We start from the raw sequence: 17,206 nt of genomic DNA, 5'->3' as shown, positions 1-17,206 counted from the left end.
CTGAGTTCATGAGCAACTTGATTGTTGGATCCTTTTCTGTAACAGATCTCAAAGTAAAACTCTTGCAATAGCTCAATCCATCTAGCCTTCTAGCCTCCGAGATCACCTTGATCACAGATATAGCACAAAGGATGATGATTTGTCCATGCAACAAAGGTAGAGCCATACAAATAGTGCCGCCACTTCCTCAAAGTGTGGACCACGGCATAAAGCTCTTTTTCATACGTTGGATAACGCGAAGTTTCTTACTTTCAAACGTAACAAGACATCTATTCTGATACAACACTGCACCAATCACATAATCACTAGCATCCGTTTTAACTACAAAAGGCTTGCTAGCATCCACAATATACAATATTGGCGCATTAGTCACCAAGTACTTTAGTGTCTAAAAGCTCTTGTCGAGATGCTCATTCCAAACAATAGGAAGATTACCCTTACGGCGAGGTTTCGAAGTCTTCGGTCCTTTCACCCCTCCTTTTAAAATTTGAGCAGCAACTTTGGAGTTATCCTTGATAAATTTGCGAAAGAATCCCGTAAAGCCTAAAAACGACTTTACTTGGCGTACATTATTCAGAATGGGCCAATTTCGCACTTTATCCAGCTTTTTTGGGTCAACGCGAATTCCATTGCGAGTAAGAATATGACCCAAATACAGAAGCTCTCTCTTAAAGAATTCACACTTAGAGGCTTTAGCATAAAGCTTCTTAGATGTGAGTTACTCGAGAACAACGCGTATATGTGCCAGATGCTGAGACAAACTCCGGCCGGAAATCAGGATGTCATTGAGAAATACAACAACGAAGTTGCCTAGAAATTGTCTCAGGAGATCGTTTGTCATCTGTTGAAGTGTAGGTGGAGCATTGGTCAAACCAAAAGGCAAGACCAAAAATTCGTATGGAAACCTGTTTTAGGAACATCTTCCAGTTTGATGCGTATTTGATGATAGCCTGATCATAGGTCTATTTTTGTAAAATATAATGCTCCATGGAGTCGATCTATCAGATCATCCATACGTGGGAGTGAATACTTATTCTTGACAGTGAGCTTATTCAACCCCTTGTAATTCATGCAAAAGCGCATAGTGTTATCCTTCTTTCAAGAAAGTAACGCAAGCGCTCCCCACGGGGATTTACCTGGCCGAAAACCCCTGTCAAAATAATCTGTCAGTTGTTGTTGAATCTCGTTCTCCTTGGTTTTACCAACCGATAGGGTTGCTTCAAAAAAGCCTAAGTACCAGCCACCACTTCAATGGCATGATCTACTCCTCTCGAAGGCGGTAAGCCAGGAGGTAGATCATCCGAAAAAACATCAATGAAATCAATCATGATTCTTGGAGAAGGGTGGAATGTCAGAATCCGAAAGTTCAATAGAAGAAGTCGAAGAGATGTTTTGAAGAAGGATACATACTCCACTTGAATTTGCTAAAACATGGGAAATTATGTGCTCTCCACACTGTTCATAGCACTCAGAATCTAACCCAGCCGAAATTTGAAAAAACATGCATACAGTCGAAGTAATGGCAGAAGCACTCCAAAAAGCTAGAAAAATCGACCAAAATGTATCCCAAGGAAACGCATGCGAAGAGCTGTAGAGATGCAATCCACAAACTGTTGCGTATGAGAACAAGACTACAAGAAATGTGGAATATTTTCAATGCATGCACCACAACGAACACATCGCGAGAAGGCCAATCTTCTGGAGCGCAGAAATTTATCATTTGGGAGAATCCCAATGATGCATCTCCACATAAATAATCGCTCCTTTAGAGGAAGCTTAGCATGCCACACTTTCATAACTTTACTCCGCCACCATGTAGCACCCTTATTCATATTCCATACCTTATTACAGTGTTCTTGTATCCAGGAAGATGATTGCAAATGACAATACACCTTCTTTGCAGATATAGAGTGGTTGGAAGAACCAAGGTAATGCCAATCACAGATTCGATCCTCCGCAACCAACAACGGAATGGGAGCTATGGAATCAATTAGATCCTTAACGGTGTTGCACATGTGCCTGTAGTGCAGTCCAAGCCCAAAAGTAAGAGCAACCTGTCCAAACGAGAGCACTCGTCCATCAACGTAGATCACATTTGTCAATACCTTTCTAGGAGAGAAAATAAGCGTGTCTGGGAGATTGCCGAACAAGAGTTTGATCAAAAACCCAACTCCAATGCAAACTCTTCAATCGGAGTGATTTGCCACTTGCGTCATCTCTACCATGCCACAACAATTCCTGTGTGACTCTTTTCCAATCAACTACAAGACTGGAAGCAAGAGGGCATCCGGGTATTGTGGCTTCAAATTTACCAAAAACTACAGTGCGGTATGAAGGCTGCCAATGGCCAAAAGCTGCTGTAGAAACTGCACGAGAAGATAGAAATGCAAACATCTGCGTCCAGGGTCGAGGGCTGTTTTTGCTCTACCAGTACCAATAACAAGGTGACCTTCCTTGCTGTAACATGACAACACAAATGTAGAATATTCAGACCACCACAACGCTTTGGAGTACACAACTTATCCATCGCGAGCTATTGTAGGCCTTTTTTGTGGGAGCAAGTAGACTAAAAATGCCCCAAAATCCGAGGCATGAAGGCCCAAAGAAGACGTGGTGACCAATGCAACAAGAGCAGGAAAAATTGCATATGTGCCACCAAGATGGACTGCACTATTCTGAGTCTTACATGCAGTGGCCAAGTAGACAATTCCAGTAGTGCAATTTAGACCTAAGTTTTTCTCAACCCTATCCAATAATTTGGCATTGTTCATTGACCAAGCCAACGAGTATCCGAGATGCCTCACAATTTGATCAGACTTCACTATCTCACCTAGCCATAATATAGAGTACCAATCCATTTGGTGCAACGACAACAATTTATATTTTCAGAAGTTTACGTGCAAACCTGCAGCCAATCCATAAACTGTCACGTGACACATCCAACCCTATGTGTCCATGGACAAGCTACAACATGATAAGGGTTCAGTCAGTCCAATCAGTCTAGATTAGAAGTGATTTGGCACTTTTGTGAGTCTATTCGTAGACCGTGCATACCCAGTCACTTAGTATAGATGCATATCCTCTGGTTGCACACAACATGATCATAAGCATTCCCATTAGAATCCATCAGAATCCTTCAGGGAAATTTTCCAGTGCATTTAGCGAATTTTCCCTATTTTAAACATTTTTCACTTATTATTTTTAAGTGACTTTTGTTGGAAAGTAGGTAGGGCAATTTTGCTAAGTTTGTATATAAGCAAACCTAGACTAGCACTATTTGGCAGAAGAGGCAACAGGAGCCAAGCTTAGCAGGCAACTTCTCAACAAGACCCCTTGGTGGATTTCCTCCAAGCAAGAAGAATCAGCCCTAGCGTTTTCTCATCAGCAGATCATCGTGACGGAAGCACGCTCAGACCTAGCGTTTTCACTCAGCATCATCGCCAGAAGACCCCAGTGCATAGCGTTTTTGCATCAACATCCTCGCCAGCAGAACCCAACAAGCCAGCGTTTTTTGAAGACCTTCATCAGCGTTTTTGGAAACACCTCAGCCTAGCGTTTTTGCATGTCCCAGCGATTGCAGATTTGTAGCAGTAGAAGACCTTCGAGTTCAGCCATAAGAGTAGCAGATTCAGCCCGGTAAGAACCTTAGTTTTCAGCCCTAAACCTGCAGATTTTCAGCGACAAAGACCCACAGAAACAGCCCCCAAATCAGCGTTTTTGGACTAGTCGCAGATTTCAGCCCATAGCGTTTTTGGACAGCAGTAGAAAGATTGCAGATTTCAGCCCTTAGGTCGGTCTTATCTTCACCGTCGTCATCACCGACATAGCCTAGACTTGCATGAGCCTCATGCATTCAGTTTGTACCAGTTTGTGCAATCATAAGTAGACCACTCTCGCCGACGAGAGTGGGGCCTTCGGAGGAGGGTTTTACAACGTCTCTGGTACCGTATCTCTCTTCTCTCTCTATCTCTCAGTCTCATACACTTGCACGTAGAGTGTCCATTCACTTTGTTTGTGATCATAGCATTCTCTCATTAAGAACGGAAGGCTCTACCTTCCATAAGAACAAAAGGAATCTTGAGCACAGTTCGGAGCACTCATCTTGAGCAAAGCGCAAACATTCATTCCGCTGCACCTTACATTGGTATCAGAGCTTTGGCAGTGTTCTGTATCACTCAAGGAAAGACCACAAGAACCACATAATTTTTTTTTTGCTTGTTGAGGTCGCACGAACCCAAGTTCGCTTGGCGTGTCGATTCCTAATCGTGTTTTTGAAGAGTGATAGGAATCCCAGGAAAGAAGGGCTTGTCCAGCCTCCCCTTGTGCCTCTTTTCACTCATTGAGAGCGGACCGTGCACTTAGCGGCCGGCCGATCAATGTGAGGTGGGAAAAAGCAATCTTGTTGGTGTGAGCACAAAGCCGCTAAGGGGTGCGCCCGCAGAAAAGAGCAGAACTCGGGTGAAGAGAAGATCCTTCTCTAACACAGATTGCAAGCGGAAGAAAACCTCAAGACCCTCAAGAACCCCAAGAACCAAGACCCCCAAGAACCTAAGTTCCTTGTGAACTCAAGAACCCAAGACCACAAGAACCCACGACTTCAATGGATGGTCATTACCCGAAGCGGAATGGATACTTCGCATACAGGTGATGGGCATGAGAGAGGCGAAGAAGAATTTTTCCCACCAAGAGGTTTTTCCGACCCTCCCCCTTTCCCATCTACGACAAGGATTGCACTAACTCCTATGGAGGCTTTCGACAAGAGGATGATGGACAGGAAGTTAGAAAGCGAAGAAAGAATCGCAGCCATCAAGCGTAAGTACCAAGAAAGAATGGCAGTCATCGCCCGTGCGAGCGAGCAAGCCCGCTTGGAAGCCAAAGTAAGAAAAGCAGAAAGAAAGGCCGACTTGGAGCGTGAGCGTGAGCAAGCGCGCTTGGCGGCCGAACAGAGCGCTCGACACATGAAAGAGATGTTGCGACTCTTTTCTCTAGTGCAGGTGCACTTTGCACAGAATCAGGAAAAGGAGACCCTCTCAGTCTCTTCTTCTCCAAAGCATGACACACAGGATTTGGATGATGATAAGCATGATGATTTGAATGATGATGATAAGCATGATGATTTGAATGATATTGATAAGCATGATGATTTGGATGACAATGACAAGCATGATGATCTGCATGATCAAGATGTGATTTCTCACAAGCATGATGAGTTACATGAAGATTATTTGATTGTTCACAAAGATGATGTGTTAGTGGATGCTTTTTCTAGCAAAGCTAACCTCGTTGTAGATTCGATCAATCACGAAGAACCGATCTTGGCTCTCGAGCATAGGTCCAAAGAACTCCCTCAGGAAGAACCAATCTTGGCTCTCGAGCTAGGTCCAAAGAACCCTCACAAAAAGTATTATGTGTTCGCATGATTGATACGCATTGTTCGAGTGTTTCATTCGTGATCGTTTCCTGTATTTTAGTCACCAGCATCTTTATGTGATCCCTTTTCCTAGGCATGACATATTGTACGTTGAGCACGTTTCACTCATGAATGAGCACTGATGTATGCGGATTGTTCATGAAAAGCTGAAAAGTATGTATGTAAGGAAGTCAGATTCCATGTCTCTTCCTTGGCATGACACAGTTGTAGAAAGAGCACAAGAAAGAATGAGCACCAAGTAGGGGAATTTCCATTGTGAATTGCCACAGTTGGTTGCTTTACATCAAAAGAGAAAGATTCGATCTCAGAGTTTGCATGTATGTGGTGAACGGTTTGGCACTCCGTTTATTTGTTCATCTACATTGCATGCACAGTCTTTGAGGAAGACAAGATTTTTTCCACTCACTTTACATGGAATGGGTATGTTCATGTTTTGGTGTTGGAAATGGTTTTAGAAATTTTCAGCCATGGAGATTCTTGAAGAAGAAGGAAGCAGGTCTGTAGACGAAGTTGAAGCATCGAAGGAGCCACAAAAGGCTTTGTGTCGCTTTCGGCGCGGCCCAAAGAAGCAAGCTTTGCAGACCTTTATGAAGTTCAAGTACCGCACGACCCACACATCAGAGTGGGCCAGCAAAGAGTCCCTTCCAGGATTCCGGATGTTATTGGTGATCTCCCTCGACGCCATACATTTCGGTACCAATACCTCACTTTGAAAAAGGAGGGGATGTCACGTGACACATCCAACCCTATGTGTCCGTGGACAAGCTACAACACGATAAGGGTTCAGTCAGTCCAATCAGTATAGATTAGAAGTGATCTGGCACTTTTGTGAGTCTATTCGTAGACCGTGCATGCCGAGTCACTTAGTATAGATGCATATCCTCTTGTTGCACACAGCATGATCATAAGCATTCCCATCAGAATCCTTCAAGAGAATTTTCCAGTGCATTTAGTGTCACTTATTATTTTTAAGTGACTTTTGTTGGAAAGTAGGTAGGGCAATTTTGCTAAGTTTGTATATAAGCAAACCTAGACTAACACTATTTGGCAGAAGAGGCAGCAGGAGCCAAGCTCAGCAGGTAACTTCTCAACAAGACCCCTTGGTGGATTTCCTCCAAGCAAGAAGAATCAGCCCTAGCGTTTTCTCATCAGCAGATCATCGTGACGGAAGCACGCTCAGACCTAGCGTTTTCACTCAGCATCATCGCCAGAAGACCCCAGTGCATAGCGTTTTTGCATCAACATCCTCGCCAGCAGAACCCAACAAGCCAGCGTTTTTTGAAGACCTTCATCAGCGTTTTTGGAAACACCTCAGCCTAGCGTTTTTGCATGTCCCAGCGATTGCAGATTTGTAGCAGTAGAAGACCTTCGAGTTCAGCCATAAGAGTAGCAGATTCAGCCCGGTAAGAACCTTAGTTTTCAGCCCTAAACCTGCAGATTTTCAGCGACAAAGACCCACAGAAACAACCCCCAAATCAGCGTTTTTGGACTAGTCGCAAATTTCAGCCTATAGCGTTTTTGGACAGCAGTAGAAAGATTGCAGATTTCAGCCCTTAGGTCGGTCTCATCGTCATCGCCGACATAGCCTAGACTTGCATCAGTCTCATGCATTCAGTTTGTACCAGTTTGTGCAATCAGAAGTAGACCACTCTCGCAGACGAGAGTGGGGCCTTCGGAGGAGGGTTTTACAACGTCTTTGGTGGCGTATCTCTCTTCTCTCTCTATCTCTCAGTCTCATACACTTGCATGCACAGTGTACATTCACTTTGTTTGTGATCATAGCATTCTCTCATTAAGAACGGAAGGTTCTACCTTCCATAAGAACAAAAGGAACCTTGAGCACAGTTCGAAGCACTCACCTTGAGCAAAGTGCAAACATTCATTCCGCTGCACCTTACATAAACATGTAGAGCATCCATTATACATCGAACATCCTCAGGTTGATTTCTAGGCCAAAACATTGAGTCATTCGCATACGCTTGCGCCACAAAATGATTACGAGATGGCAATTACAATCCATTTAAATGGCCAGATTTTGTCAAGGAGTCCAGATACAACAATAGAGGATGTGTAGCAATACCATACAATATAGCACTCAAAGGGAATCCTTACCGTACCGAAGGACCAAGATATTATAATTGAGTCAGCTCACCATTAATTATTCCGGCAGATTGACTATGCTCATAAAGAAAATAGACCACACGACTCATTCTAGACCCAAAGCCCAAGGCCGCCATTATCTGTGCAATGAAGTCCAATGAATAGTGTCAAATGCTTTCTCTATATCAACTTGCATGATAAGTACATCTTGTCCATTATATTTTGCATTCTCAATTCCAATGAAAGCATCAGCAATATTATCCATAATTTGTCGGCAAGGAATGAATCCATATTCAACCGTATGTAGGCGAGAGAACAAATGATCTTTAATACGTGTAGCTATCATTTTCGAAAATGATTTGTAAATGACCGGCATAAGCGTGATAAGACGCCAATGTGAGAAGGATTCACATAGTGCTTGCTTGGGCAACAATTTCACTAGTCCTTTCCACAATTGCGGCAAAGATTGTGTAGTCTATGCATGATTTATCCCAAAAGCGGAGGAAAAATTCAACTATAAGACTATCCCATCTAGGCGATTTCCAATGGCATAGATATAACAAACTATTGTGCAATTCAACTTCAATAAAGTTGGCCTCAAGAGTAGCTACATCATCCATTGTCAATATAGAATGTACATATGACAATTGTAACTATTTGGCTTGCAAAACCTCACTTGAGGGAGCCTCTGGAGTGGCAGAAACCGATTGAAAATGATCCACCATGGAATTTGCTAATTGAATTTTATTTGCCGTCGATTGCCCAGTATCGTCCTTAATGCTTTTAATAGCCACAGATTGCCGCGAATGATGCAAATGCTTAAAGAACTGTTTTGACGAACAACCTTCATCCATGAAAGCATACTGTCTCGATCTAACCTTTCATTTTTCAAGTTTCCTCTTGTTATTATGTATCAAAGCGGCTTTAGCCGCACATAACTCCTCTTGTTCCAAATCAGTAAGCGGTCTAGTATGTGCAAGACTTCTTAAGGCTAGTATGTGCAAGACTTTCTAAGGCTTGACAACCTGCCTTATCTTCATGCACTTTGTCTCTTTATTGATACATGCACCATGAACCATAATCCTTTATGACCGTCTGGATCCGCATGACAAAATGATACCAAGCCACATCCACATCAATAAACATATGAGAGACAAGCGGAGGAATCACCGCTTCAATTAAGCTTTGGAAAGCTTTGTGTAAAAGATATGCATTATTAATATGCAACAACCGCTTGTGAAAAAGCGAGGAATTTGCAGTCAGTGCCTCAAAATGGACCAAAAGCCAAAGAGGGAAACGATTAGATAGAGTAAAGGAACGATCAATTCTCATATCACATGCAAGCATATCATATTGCGGAGTGCTTAACACATACCAACAATCCAATTGTGCTATATATCCAGAGTGAGCATCATGAGTAAAAGTATAACCGCGCTCTATAGAGTGGGTAATGGCCCACAAATCCAAAGCACCCGTATTATTGACGATAGCATCCCGAGAAGAATGCTCAGATCTCAACATATACAAATGACCAGATGTATTGTCCGTGTTTGTAGGTGCATTATTAAAATCCCCACACCGAAAAGCATGCGAACGCTAGGGGTATTTAGCTAAATCTTGCCAAAGGTGACTTCTTTATGCCGAGGGAGTATTAGCATAAACACCAACGAATTCCAGAATATTTCCTTATACCAGACATTGAACAACCATCCAACGTCCCGTTAGGTCATTATGGGCTAAGACCGACTGCAATTCATGTCGCACCATCATCAAAACACCGGAAAAAGAACTAGCACCAGCATAAGCAATCCAAAATCCTGCATAATACGAGGATTGACTAGCGAACTTGTGTTGATTATGCTCCTGTATTACTACTATATCTGCTTTATGTATATGTACATAATGCCATATTAGCTTCCACTTGTCGTGGTTGAACAACCCACACACAATATACGTAAAACATCTAAGAGGAGAAGACATCTGTACAGTATTTACAAGAGAACCACAAGGCACAATCATTAAGAAGAGTTGCCCATAGGCACATCTGCCTCCAAACTAACAGTCAATAAAACATACTCCACATGCGTTCCTTGCGAGGGATTTTGATACATAGACAATGACATAGATGTGGAACCAAGCAGAGCATCTTTATATGAGTGAACCACTTTATCCCACGCTTCAACTAGCAACTTATGATCATGAGATGCAGATGCAGAATTCCCACCAATTCTCCCATCCGAAGCAGGTACATAATTTCTTGAGACAGGTGAAACACGAGACTTAGGCGTCTTCTTTGGAGTTTGCCAACGATTAGTGGAATCTCCCATTTTGGCTTTACCTTTGGTGTCAGCCTTTGCACTAGAATGCACATTAGCTAAATTCTTAATTTTGTCTTTATCCTGTTGGACCTGCATGTTTCCATTAGAATCCCCCAACTTTGTCTTCATAGACGAAGAGGAGGGAGAGTCGGCGTGAGTTCCAGATGTAGGAACAACAGAAGGTGGCAGTTGCAACAAAGGTTCTTGGGCATTCAGACTGCATATGGCCAAATTTACCACAGCTAAAACATGCACCTGCAAACTTCCCCCATTTGAGTTCAAATGGCCTTTTGCCTAATACTCGATCACCAGAGTCAACCGTGATTCCTGAAGGCTTCGGTTTATCCGTATACCACAACACACAAAATCTATTAGAATTAGTATCCAAGTTTGGGGGGCATATCCCTTTACCCAAGTGAGCAACTAAAAGAGGTAAGAAATACTTCCAAGTCGGTGGAGATCCGACTATTTCCACCCAAACTGGACACCTATGTTGTATCAAACTCTGATAGTCTTCAGTAAGCGCCCATGGCAATACATGTGTCATTTGCATGTTGAAAAACAAAGGCAACATTTCCAACAATTGCGAACGAGCGTCCATGTCTGCCAGTAACACCTCATAAAATCCACGGGTGCCAAAATACACTGACCTACGTTTTGTGCCGAGGGCATCTTGCCAGGGAAAACAAGATAACCGCATTCAACGCATATTGTGGGAATAACCACTTTAGTAGCGGGTTGCTAACCTTCCTAGACATTCCGAGCATCCGCAAAATCCTCCAACAAACACTCTTTGATGATGTTTGCAACATCCATCGAGGAGAGATCAACCTGTTTCCTAGGCTTGTATACAACTTCTTCTTCCATAAACCAACCAACACAGCACCTTCTACAAACAAAGCTCTACTACAGTTAAAGCCCACTCCTTCAAGGACACACTAGTCGAGCACTTACTTTTCTTTTGGCCATTGCTGAGGGTTTCTCGAATAAGAATCCTGCACAACATTCAAGCAACTGCGTGCTGTTAGGATTTACGTCTAGAGGCATGCACGATGGGAAGGGTTCACCACATATAGGCTACCTATGGCTATTCGGGTTCGTGACGTGTAGCTGTTAGAGCTCGTGACCTATGGCTACTAGGGTTTGCGACCTGTGGCTCCACACACACACACACACTTTTTGTAAATCTTTGGGATTAATTTACAAGTGGTAAACCTTAAGGTGAGGAAACCCACAGAAAAGAGCAGATACAAAGGCGTGAACACAGAAGTGTTCATCTGCGAAAAAGGGCTAAAAGCATCCATAGGAAAGTTGATTCACCTCACGCTCTACCTTATGCATCACAAGACAGGTTGTGTTCCCTTTTTAATCGGCAGTCGTTCTCAGCCTACCCATTCTTTTTTCCTTCCATTCCACGCGACTCAGGAATGGTCCGAGGATCAGGTTCTACATTTTGTGCATGCACAAACTATGGCTCAGCTTCATTTATGGTTGTCTACTTCCGCTCCGGATGTATTGTCTCCACACTTCCCTTCATGTATTGGTGCTATGGAGTGGAGTGATGTTTATGCTTGCTATTCATTGCCTATGGTCATTCATGTATCCTCAGATGTGGTGCTTCCTATGTCTATGCGCATTTGGGGTGTCAAAGCTGCAGCATCGGTAATGCAATGTAAACAAGCTGAGGTCCGCAATTGGTGCAATGAGACACCATATTTTAGAGAGGGCTTGCGGGTTGCTTTCCTACCGTCCGAAGCTCACCCCTTGGATGGCCCAGCTGCCTCCAAGAAGATGCGCAGTTAGTCAGATGCTCTACAAATTCTTTCATGCAGACTATGGATTTACATGTAGTTTCTTGGAATGCTAATGGTTTACAGACTTCTCGGGTAAGAGGTTCCTGTAAGCTTTTACTTCGCAGAGATTTACACGCTCATGTAGTAGGCACTGTGGATATATTACTAGTACAGGAGCATAAGATTGCCACTCCCTTTGGTAATCTCATGCCCTCGGGCGCCCACACTTTTTGGGAGCCTGCTCTGGGCCTTCATGGACAGAGTTGCGGTGTACGCATCTCAGTGGGGGCACGTTACTTGGCCTCAGTTCAGCAGCATGGCACCCTTGTCGTTGGCAGAGCAGTCTATGTTTCTATTCGGATTCGGGACTCTATCATTGGTTTTATGTCAGTCTATGCACCCACTACTCCTCGGGAGAGGGCTACTTTTTGGTCCTCCTTGGCTGCTGATCTACCTGTTGTAGACTCTTGGGTTGTTGGAGGCGACTTCAACAACGTCGAGAGCGACCCTTATTGGCGATCCATCACACCTCCAGTTCTATCATCCATTTCTCCCGATGAGCAGCAAGCTTGGGATCGATTTCTTCTAGCTATTCAAGGTGTTGCCTGGCACATATCCTCTTTTGGTCACCACCCTGTTACACTTCATTACTCGTGGGGTTTCAGAGACAGTAGGGGAGATTATTAGAGCGACTTGATCGTTTTTACATTGGCCCTTGGGTAGCAGCTCTAGGTGGATTTACTACTATTTGGAGAGGGACCAGCCTCTCGATCATTTACCCATCTCATTGTTTATCTCCTTCACTAGATCCTCTGCACAGAGACGAGACTGCCGCATCCCTGACAGTGTTCTCACCACTGAAGTTTTGCAGCAGCAGATTCGTGACTTATGGTCCATGGGTGCTTCTTATTGTGGTCCCCCTGGAGAGTTCCTTGCTCATTACATTACTCAGTCTAGTATTTACTGCCGTGATCAGACTACTATTATTCATCGTCAGTTGAGAGTACGCGAGTCTGATCTTCACATTCCTCTTGGCTCCACTCAGCGCTTGCTTGAGGAGTGGCCTCAGGATGCTTATCTCGCTGCTAGACAGACAGAGCTCACAGAGGAGATTCGTCGCGTACAGGCGGCTAGGTCTGAGTTCACTCATCATGCTTCAGTATCTCGTTGGAAAGCTAAAGCTGATCGAATGAATAAAGACTTCTTCGCTGCGCATAAAGAGTGCCCTCCTGGCACCACCCTTCGGACTTTGTGCGATGCTCAGGGGACACTACATATGCATCCTGATGTTATTCTTGATATGTCTGTAGATTATTTTGAGACATTGTTCACTGCTGATGTATGCACTACTGAGGTTTTACTTGCCCGTGAGCAGATCTGGCATCACACCCGACATCGTTGTACAGACACTATGGCAGAGATCTTGTTGGCACCCTTCACACTTGCAGAGCTCCATGCCGCTATCGAGAGTCTTGATCCATCCTCCTGTCCAGGAGAGGATGGCCTCACTAGAGCTTTCTTTTTGACTTATTGGGATATATTGCATATACCACTGCTTCGCGGTTGTCAGGACATCTTTGCATCAGGATATATGCATCCGGATCTTTGTTCAGGTCTCATATCACTTATTCCGAAAGGGGGTGACACCACTCAGCTCCGCCAGTGGAGACCTATTACCCTACTCCCTTCGGTCTATAAGATATTAGCGTTACTGATCAGCCATCGCTTGCGACCGTTCTTACCAGATATTATTCATACTTCCCAGACAGGCTTTGTCATGGATCGATGCATACTGGATAATATCTTCACTTTTTATGAGGCGGTAGAGTGGGCCAGATCATCTTCTGAATCTCTCGCTTTTTTCATCCTTGACTTCGAGAAAGCATACGATCGTGTTGAGTGGGACTTTCTCGAAGGATCATTAGCCAGGATGGGTTTCCCTTCGAGATGGATCTCAGGCATTTCCGCTCTCTTCAGGACTACCAGCAATGCTATTACTATTGGTGGCCGTGTCAGTCGCAGTTTTGAGCTTTCTCGATCTATCCGTCAGGGATGTCCTTTAGCAGCATATCTGTATCTGTTTGTCGGAGAGACTATGTCCGACTTTCTTCGTGCTCAGAGTCATGCATTTCGTGGCTTGACCATGCCAGTACCTACAGCTCCGGACCTTATCGATCAGGAGTTTGCTGATGACACTATGTTGATGTTGCGCTATTTGCTAGCTGCTCTTGATGCCATGCGGGAGGCCCTAGAGGCTTTTTGCATTGCCAGTGGTGCACGCATTAACTGGCATAAATCCTATGGGTTACTAGTTGGCAGTGATGACATACCTACTTGGGGGGTAGCTGATGGTTTCACATGGTTGCAGCCGGGTCAGACATGCAGATATCTGGGCTTTCAGGTTGGATTTGACGTTTCCTCACAGCAGCAGTTTGCACCCGTACTACAGTCTATACGCAGGAAGCTATGTCATTGGTCTTCACGTCATCTGTCGTTGGCTGGCCGTGCATTGGTCGCCAACCAGGTCATGCTGGCTACAGTATGGTATACGGCCTCTTGTTGGATGCTACATTCTGGTGTTATAGCACAGCTCCGCCAACTAGTGCGGAACTTTTTATGGAGTGGCACAGATGGGACTACTGATACTTGTGCTCGAGTTCGCTGGTCCACGATTATTCGTCCTAGGTCAGAGGGAGGCCTTGGCATTATTGATCCAGAATTACAGAGCCGCGCCCTTCTTACCAAGCTTATTGTTCGGGGTCTTTTTCCCGGCCAAGAACCTTGGAAGATGCTTCTTCAGGCCGCTCTTTGCACAGCGACTCCACGCCTCGGCACTAGAGATGGTCATACTTGGCATACAGGGTATCGTTTTCTCTTTACGGACGCCCCCTTGTCCACCACCACCCTCTCACCCTTCATCCGATCGCTCCTTCAGATTTGGATTTCCATGCGACGGGCTATCATACGCTCACCTCCTTCATGTCGTGAAGAGATTGAGCGCCAGCCTCTCATTTGGAATGATGCAGTTCTTGATTCTTTGGTTAATCCACCTCGTCAGCTTGGAGAGAGGACTCACATTGATTGGGCTGCTTGGGACACTGGCCCTGCTGCCTCTATGCGGTTGTTTCATGAGACACGTATGCTGGATGCAGATTTTGTGGCAGAGCATTATGACATTGGTCGCGGGGTGACAGACAGACTGCTTGAGATTGACTCTGCCGTTCCTTCACAGTGGGATGCAGTCATGCGAGGCACGGTTCAGATGCCTCCACATTGTGGCTGGGAAGGCCTCTTTGCTTAGAGCACTCTCTTATTAGTTCGTTTAGACACCATGCTACTCACAGTTGATACTGACTACTCTCAGGGGATTCATGCTAGATTGACATATGATACCACCTCTCCGCACCTTGTCTACCCCGGCGCTCGATGGGAGGCCATACGAGTAGTTGGCTCCCGCGGGAAGCGTTGTTGTGTTGAGCCCCGTTTCACTTTCGCTGATGCTGTACTTTGGAGGCTTTGGGTGTGGGAGGGTCGTGCCCTATCTCAGCTTTATTGGGACCCAAGAGAATGGCATTGGCCTCACTCTAACCCCACCGGTGCACCTGTATCATTCTTTGAGTACACTGTCAGAATTGGAAGATTAGCATTGATGAGACAGCACCCAGAGCAGCCCACTCGTATGCATTTCTGGTTACATTCAGGTCTCTCCCATGCCTATCTACAGCAGTTTTGGTCAGCCATCTGGGATTTACATGCGGCTCGTCGTATTTCTTTTTTCATGTGGATGATTGCACATGCAGGACTTCCTAGCATCACTAGCATTACACTATGGAATGTTTGGAGAGCTCGTTGTCTTCACATTCTCAGTGCGGCTCCACAGCTCCTTCAGGATACCCTCACTGCCATTTGGCTGGACATCATTCACACCCTGATTTGGCAGTGGGATTCTTCCTCAGGTACATCTCGAGCAGCCGAGGCTCGCCACTTTGCCTTCCTTCGGCGTTGGGCCCGATCCCCACTCTTCTTTATACTCACAGGTGGCCAGATTACATGGCATTATGCCCCCCCTCGGTGGTTTCTCCTCCACTCATCACATCGACCACCATGAGATTGTTCTAGTCGAGTTGTCACTATAGTGGCTCTCATCCTTACATTCAGCTTGTACACCCCACGTGATAGGCTATTTTGGCATCCGCTGGGGATTATATTGTACTCAGTAATATACAGCCCTGACTTTTCCCCCAAAACAAGAGAGAGAGAGAGAGAGAGAGAGAGAGAGAGAGAGAGAGAGAGCACATCAAATATGAATTCAAAAGGGAGATTTTGTGTCAGACCAATGATTATTGCGCCACCCCTCAAGCATTGCGGGAAGAAGTTGGAGTACGCTATGGAGGTGCACGTAAAGCTGTGCTGAAAACAGGAGGGGATTTTCCTTTCTTGTCACGAGCAGATGAAGTCAACCTACATTTGCAGGTGAATTTAATCATAATGCTTCCCTGAGATAGATTTGAACTGCTGTATCTTGTTTCCTTTGTGATGTCAGGGCTCAATTTCTGAATGTTAAGTGGTGCCAATTTGGCATGTAGTTACATTTGAGGCGAGTTGGAGTGGAGGCTTTAGTGGTGACAAAAGGACCAGGTGGGAGTGATGATTCAGCACAAGGTGAAGATGGAAGAGGTTTCCTTCAACATCCAGACTTGGGAATGCCACCTGCAGAAGGTGGAACTGGAGAGGGTTCGTCAACATCTTCAAGTAACAGCTCAGCTTCTGAAGCTTACAGGCAGAAGGCTGGGCTAGGCAATGAATGGACCATGTGTCCATGTAATGCGACAGATTGGTATGGACTCAAACCCGTTGGCAGCTCTCCTTGGAATCTTTTATGGCCTCTACAGCTTTCACAAACATCAGAATATCCAGTCCCATCCTTATCAATCATGGTCCTGCAACTTAGTGCTTGTATGTGGTACCCTTTGATTGTAATCTGTTGTTATCTGTTGAGGTTTGCATATGTCAACCAACACAAGGTCCACTCGCCTGCGGTTGTATTATTGGAAGGTTAGTGTGTCTATGTTGGAAAGATAGCAGTGCTTGTACAGCGAGTTCTAGGTAAACAAAAGAAAATCAGAGCCTTACATCCTTGTCTTGATGAGAAATGTGACAGTCTTTGATGTTTTGATATCTGTTTTACAAGGCAGAAAGTTTTCCGTGATGTGTGCTTACTTTTGTCGGATAAAATGTGCTGAATGGAAACAAATCCAGTGGGTTTTCCAAGGACTGAAACGTATGTCAAGGAGATATATAAACCCTCTCTGGTCTTAGTCCTTGTGTGGTTTGCATGAGATTATGGGACAAAAATCAGGATTTGTTGATTGTAGCCCTGTGCCATTTTTAAAAGTTGCCTTCTCAATGCCTAAGCATGTTATTTTTGCATCCTTTTGATGTTTAAAGGCATCTTCAAAGCCATGGAGGGGATTGCTTCGAATGGGGAAGGATTTGTGTGAGGCAGCCATGATGAAAATGAATACAAAATTTACTGCAAGCCTCGTGTGCTTTGGCCGATTGTA

At 44.6% G+C, this 17,206-nt stretch overlaps 1 protein-coding gene across 2 annotated transcripts in view; it reads left to right on the top strand.

The window, feature by feature from the left end:
• The window catches only part of LOC147432452 (alpha/beta-Hydrolases superfamily protein), an 82,505-nt gene extending 65,654 nt beyond the window's left edge, over positions 1-16,851 (top strand). Inside the window, exons 7-8 of one of the 2 annotated variants that reach the window (XM_086492400.1) lie at positions 15,975-16,115; positions 16,229-16,851. In XM_086492400.1, coding sequence (XP_086348526.1) covers positions 15,975-16,115; positions 16,229-16,702 — 615 coding nt within the window. In that variant the 3' untranslated portion in view covers positions 16,703-16,851. Of the gene's footprint in view, positions 1-15,974; positions 16,116-16,185 lie in introns of both variants that reach the window. The other variant, XM_086492401.1, reaches the window with a different exon arrangement.
• Positions 16,852-17,206: the final 355 nt, after the last annotated feature.

This window comes from Adiantum capillus-veneris, chromosome 20, assembly GCF_014529385.1.
Source record: "Adiantum capillus-veneris isolate H3 chromosome 20, ASM1452938v2, whole genome shotgun sequence".
NCBI classification, from domain to species: domain Eukaryota; kingdom Viridiplantae; phylum Streptophyta; class Polypodiopsida; order Polypodiales; family Pteridaceae; genus Adiantum; species Adiantum capillus-veneris.
The sequence above is the reverse complement of the archived record's forward strand: the minus strand, read 5'-3'. Positions and strand labels throughout refer to the sequence as shown.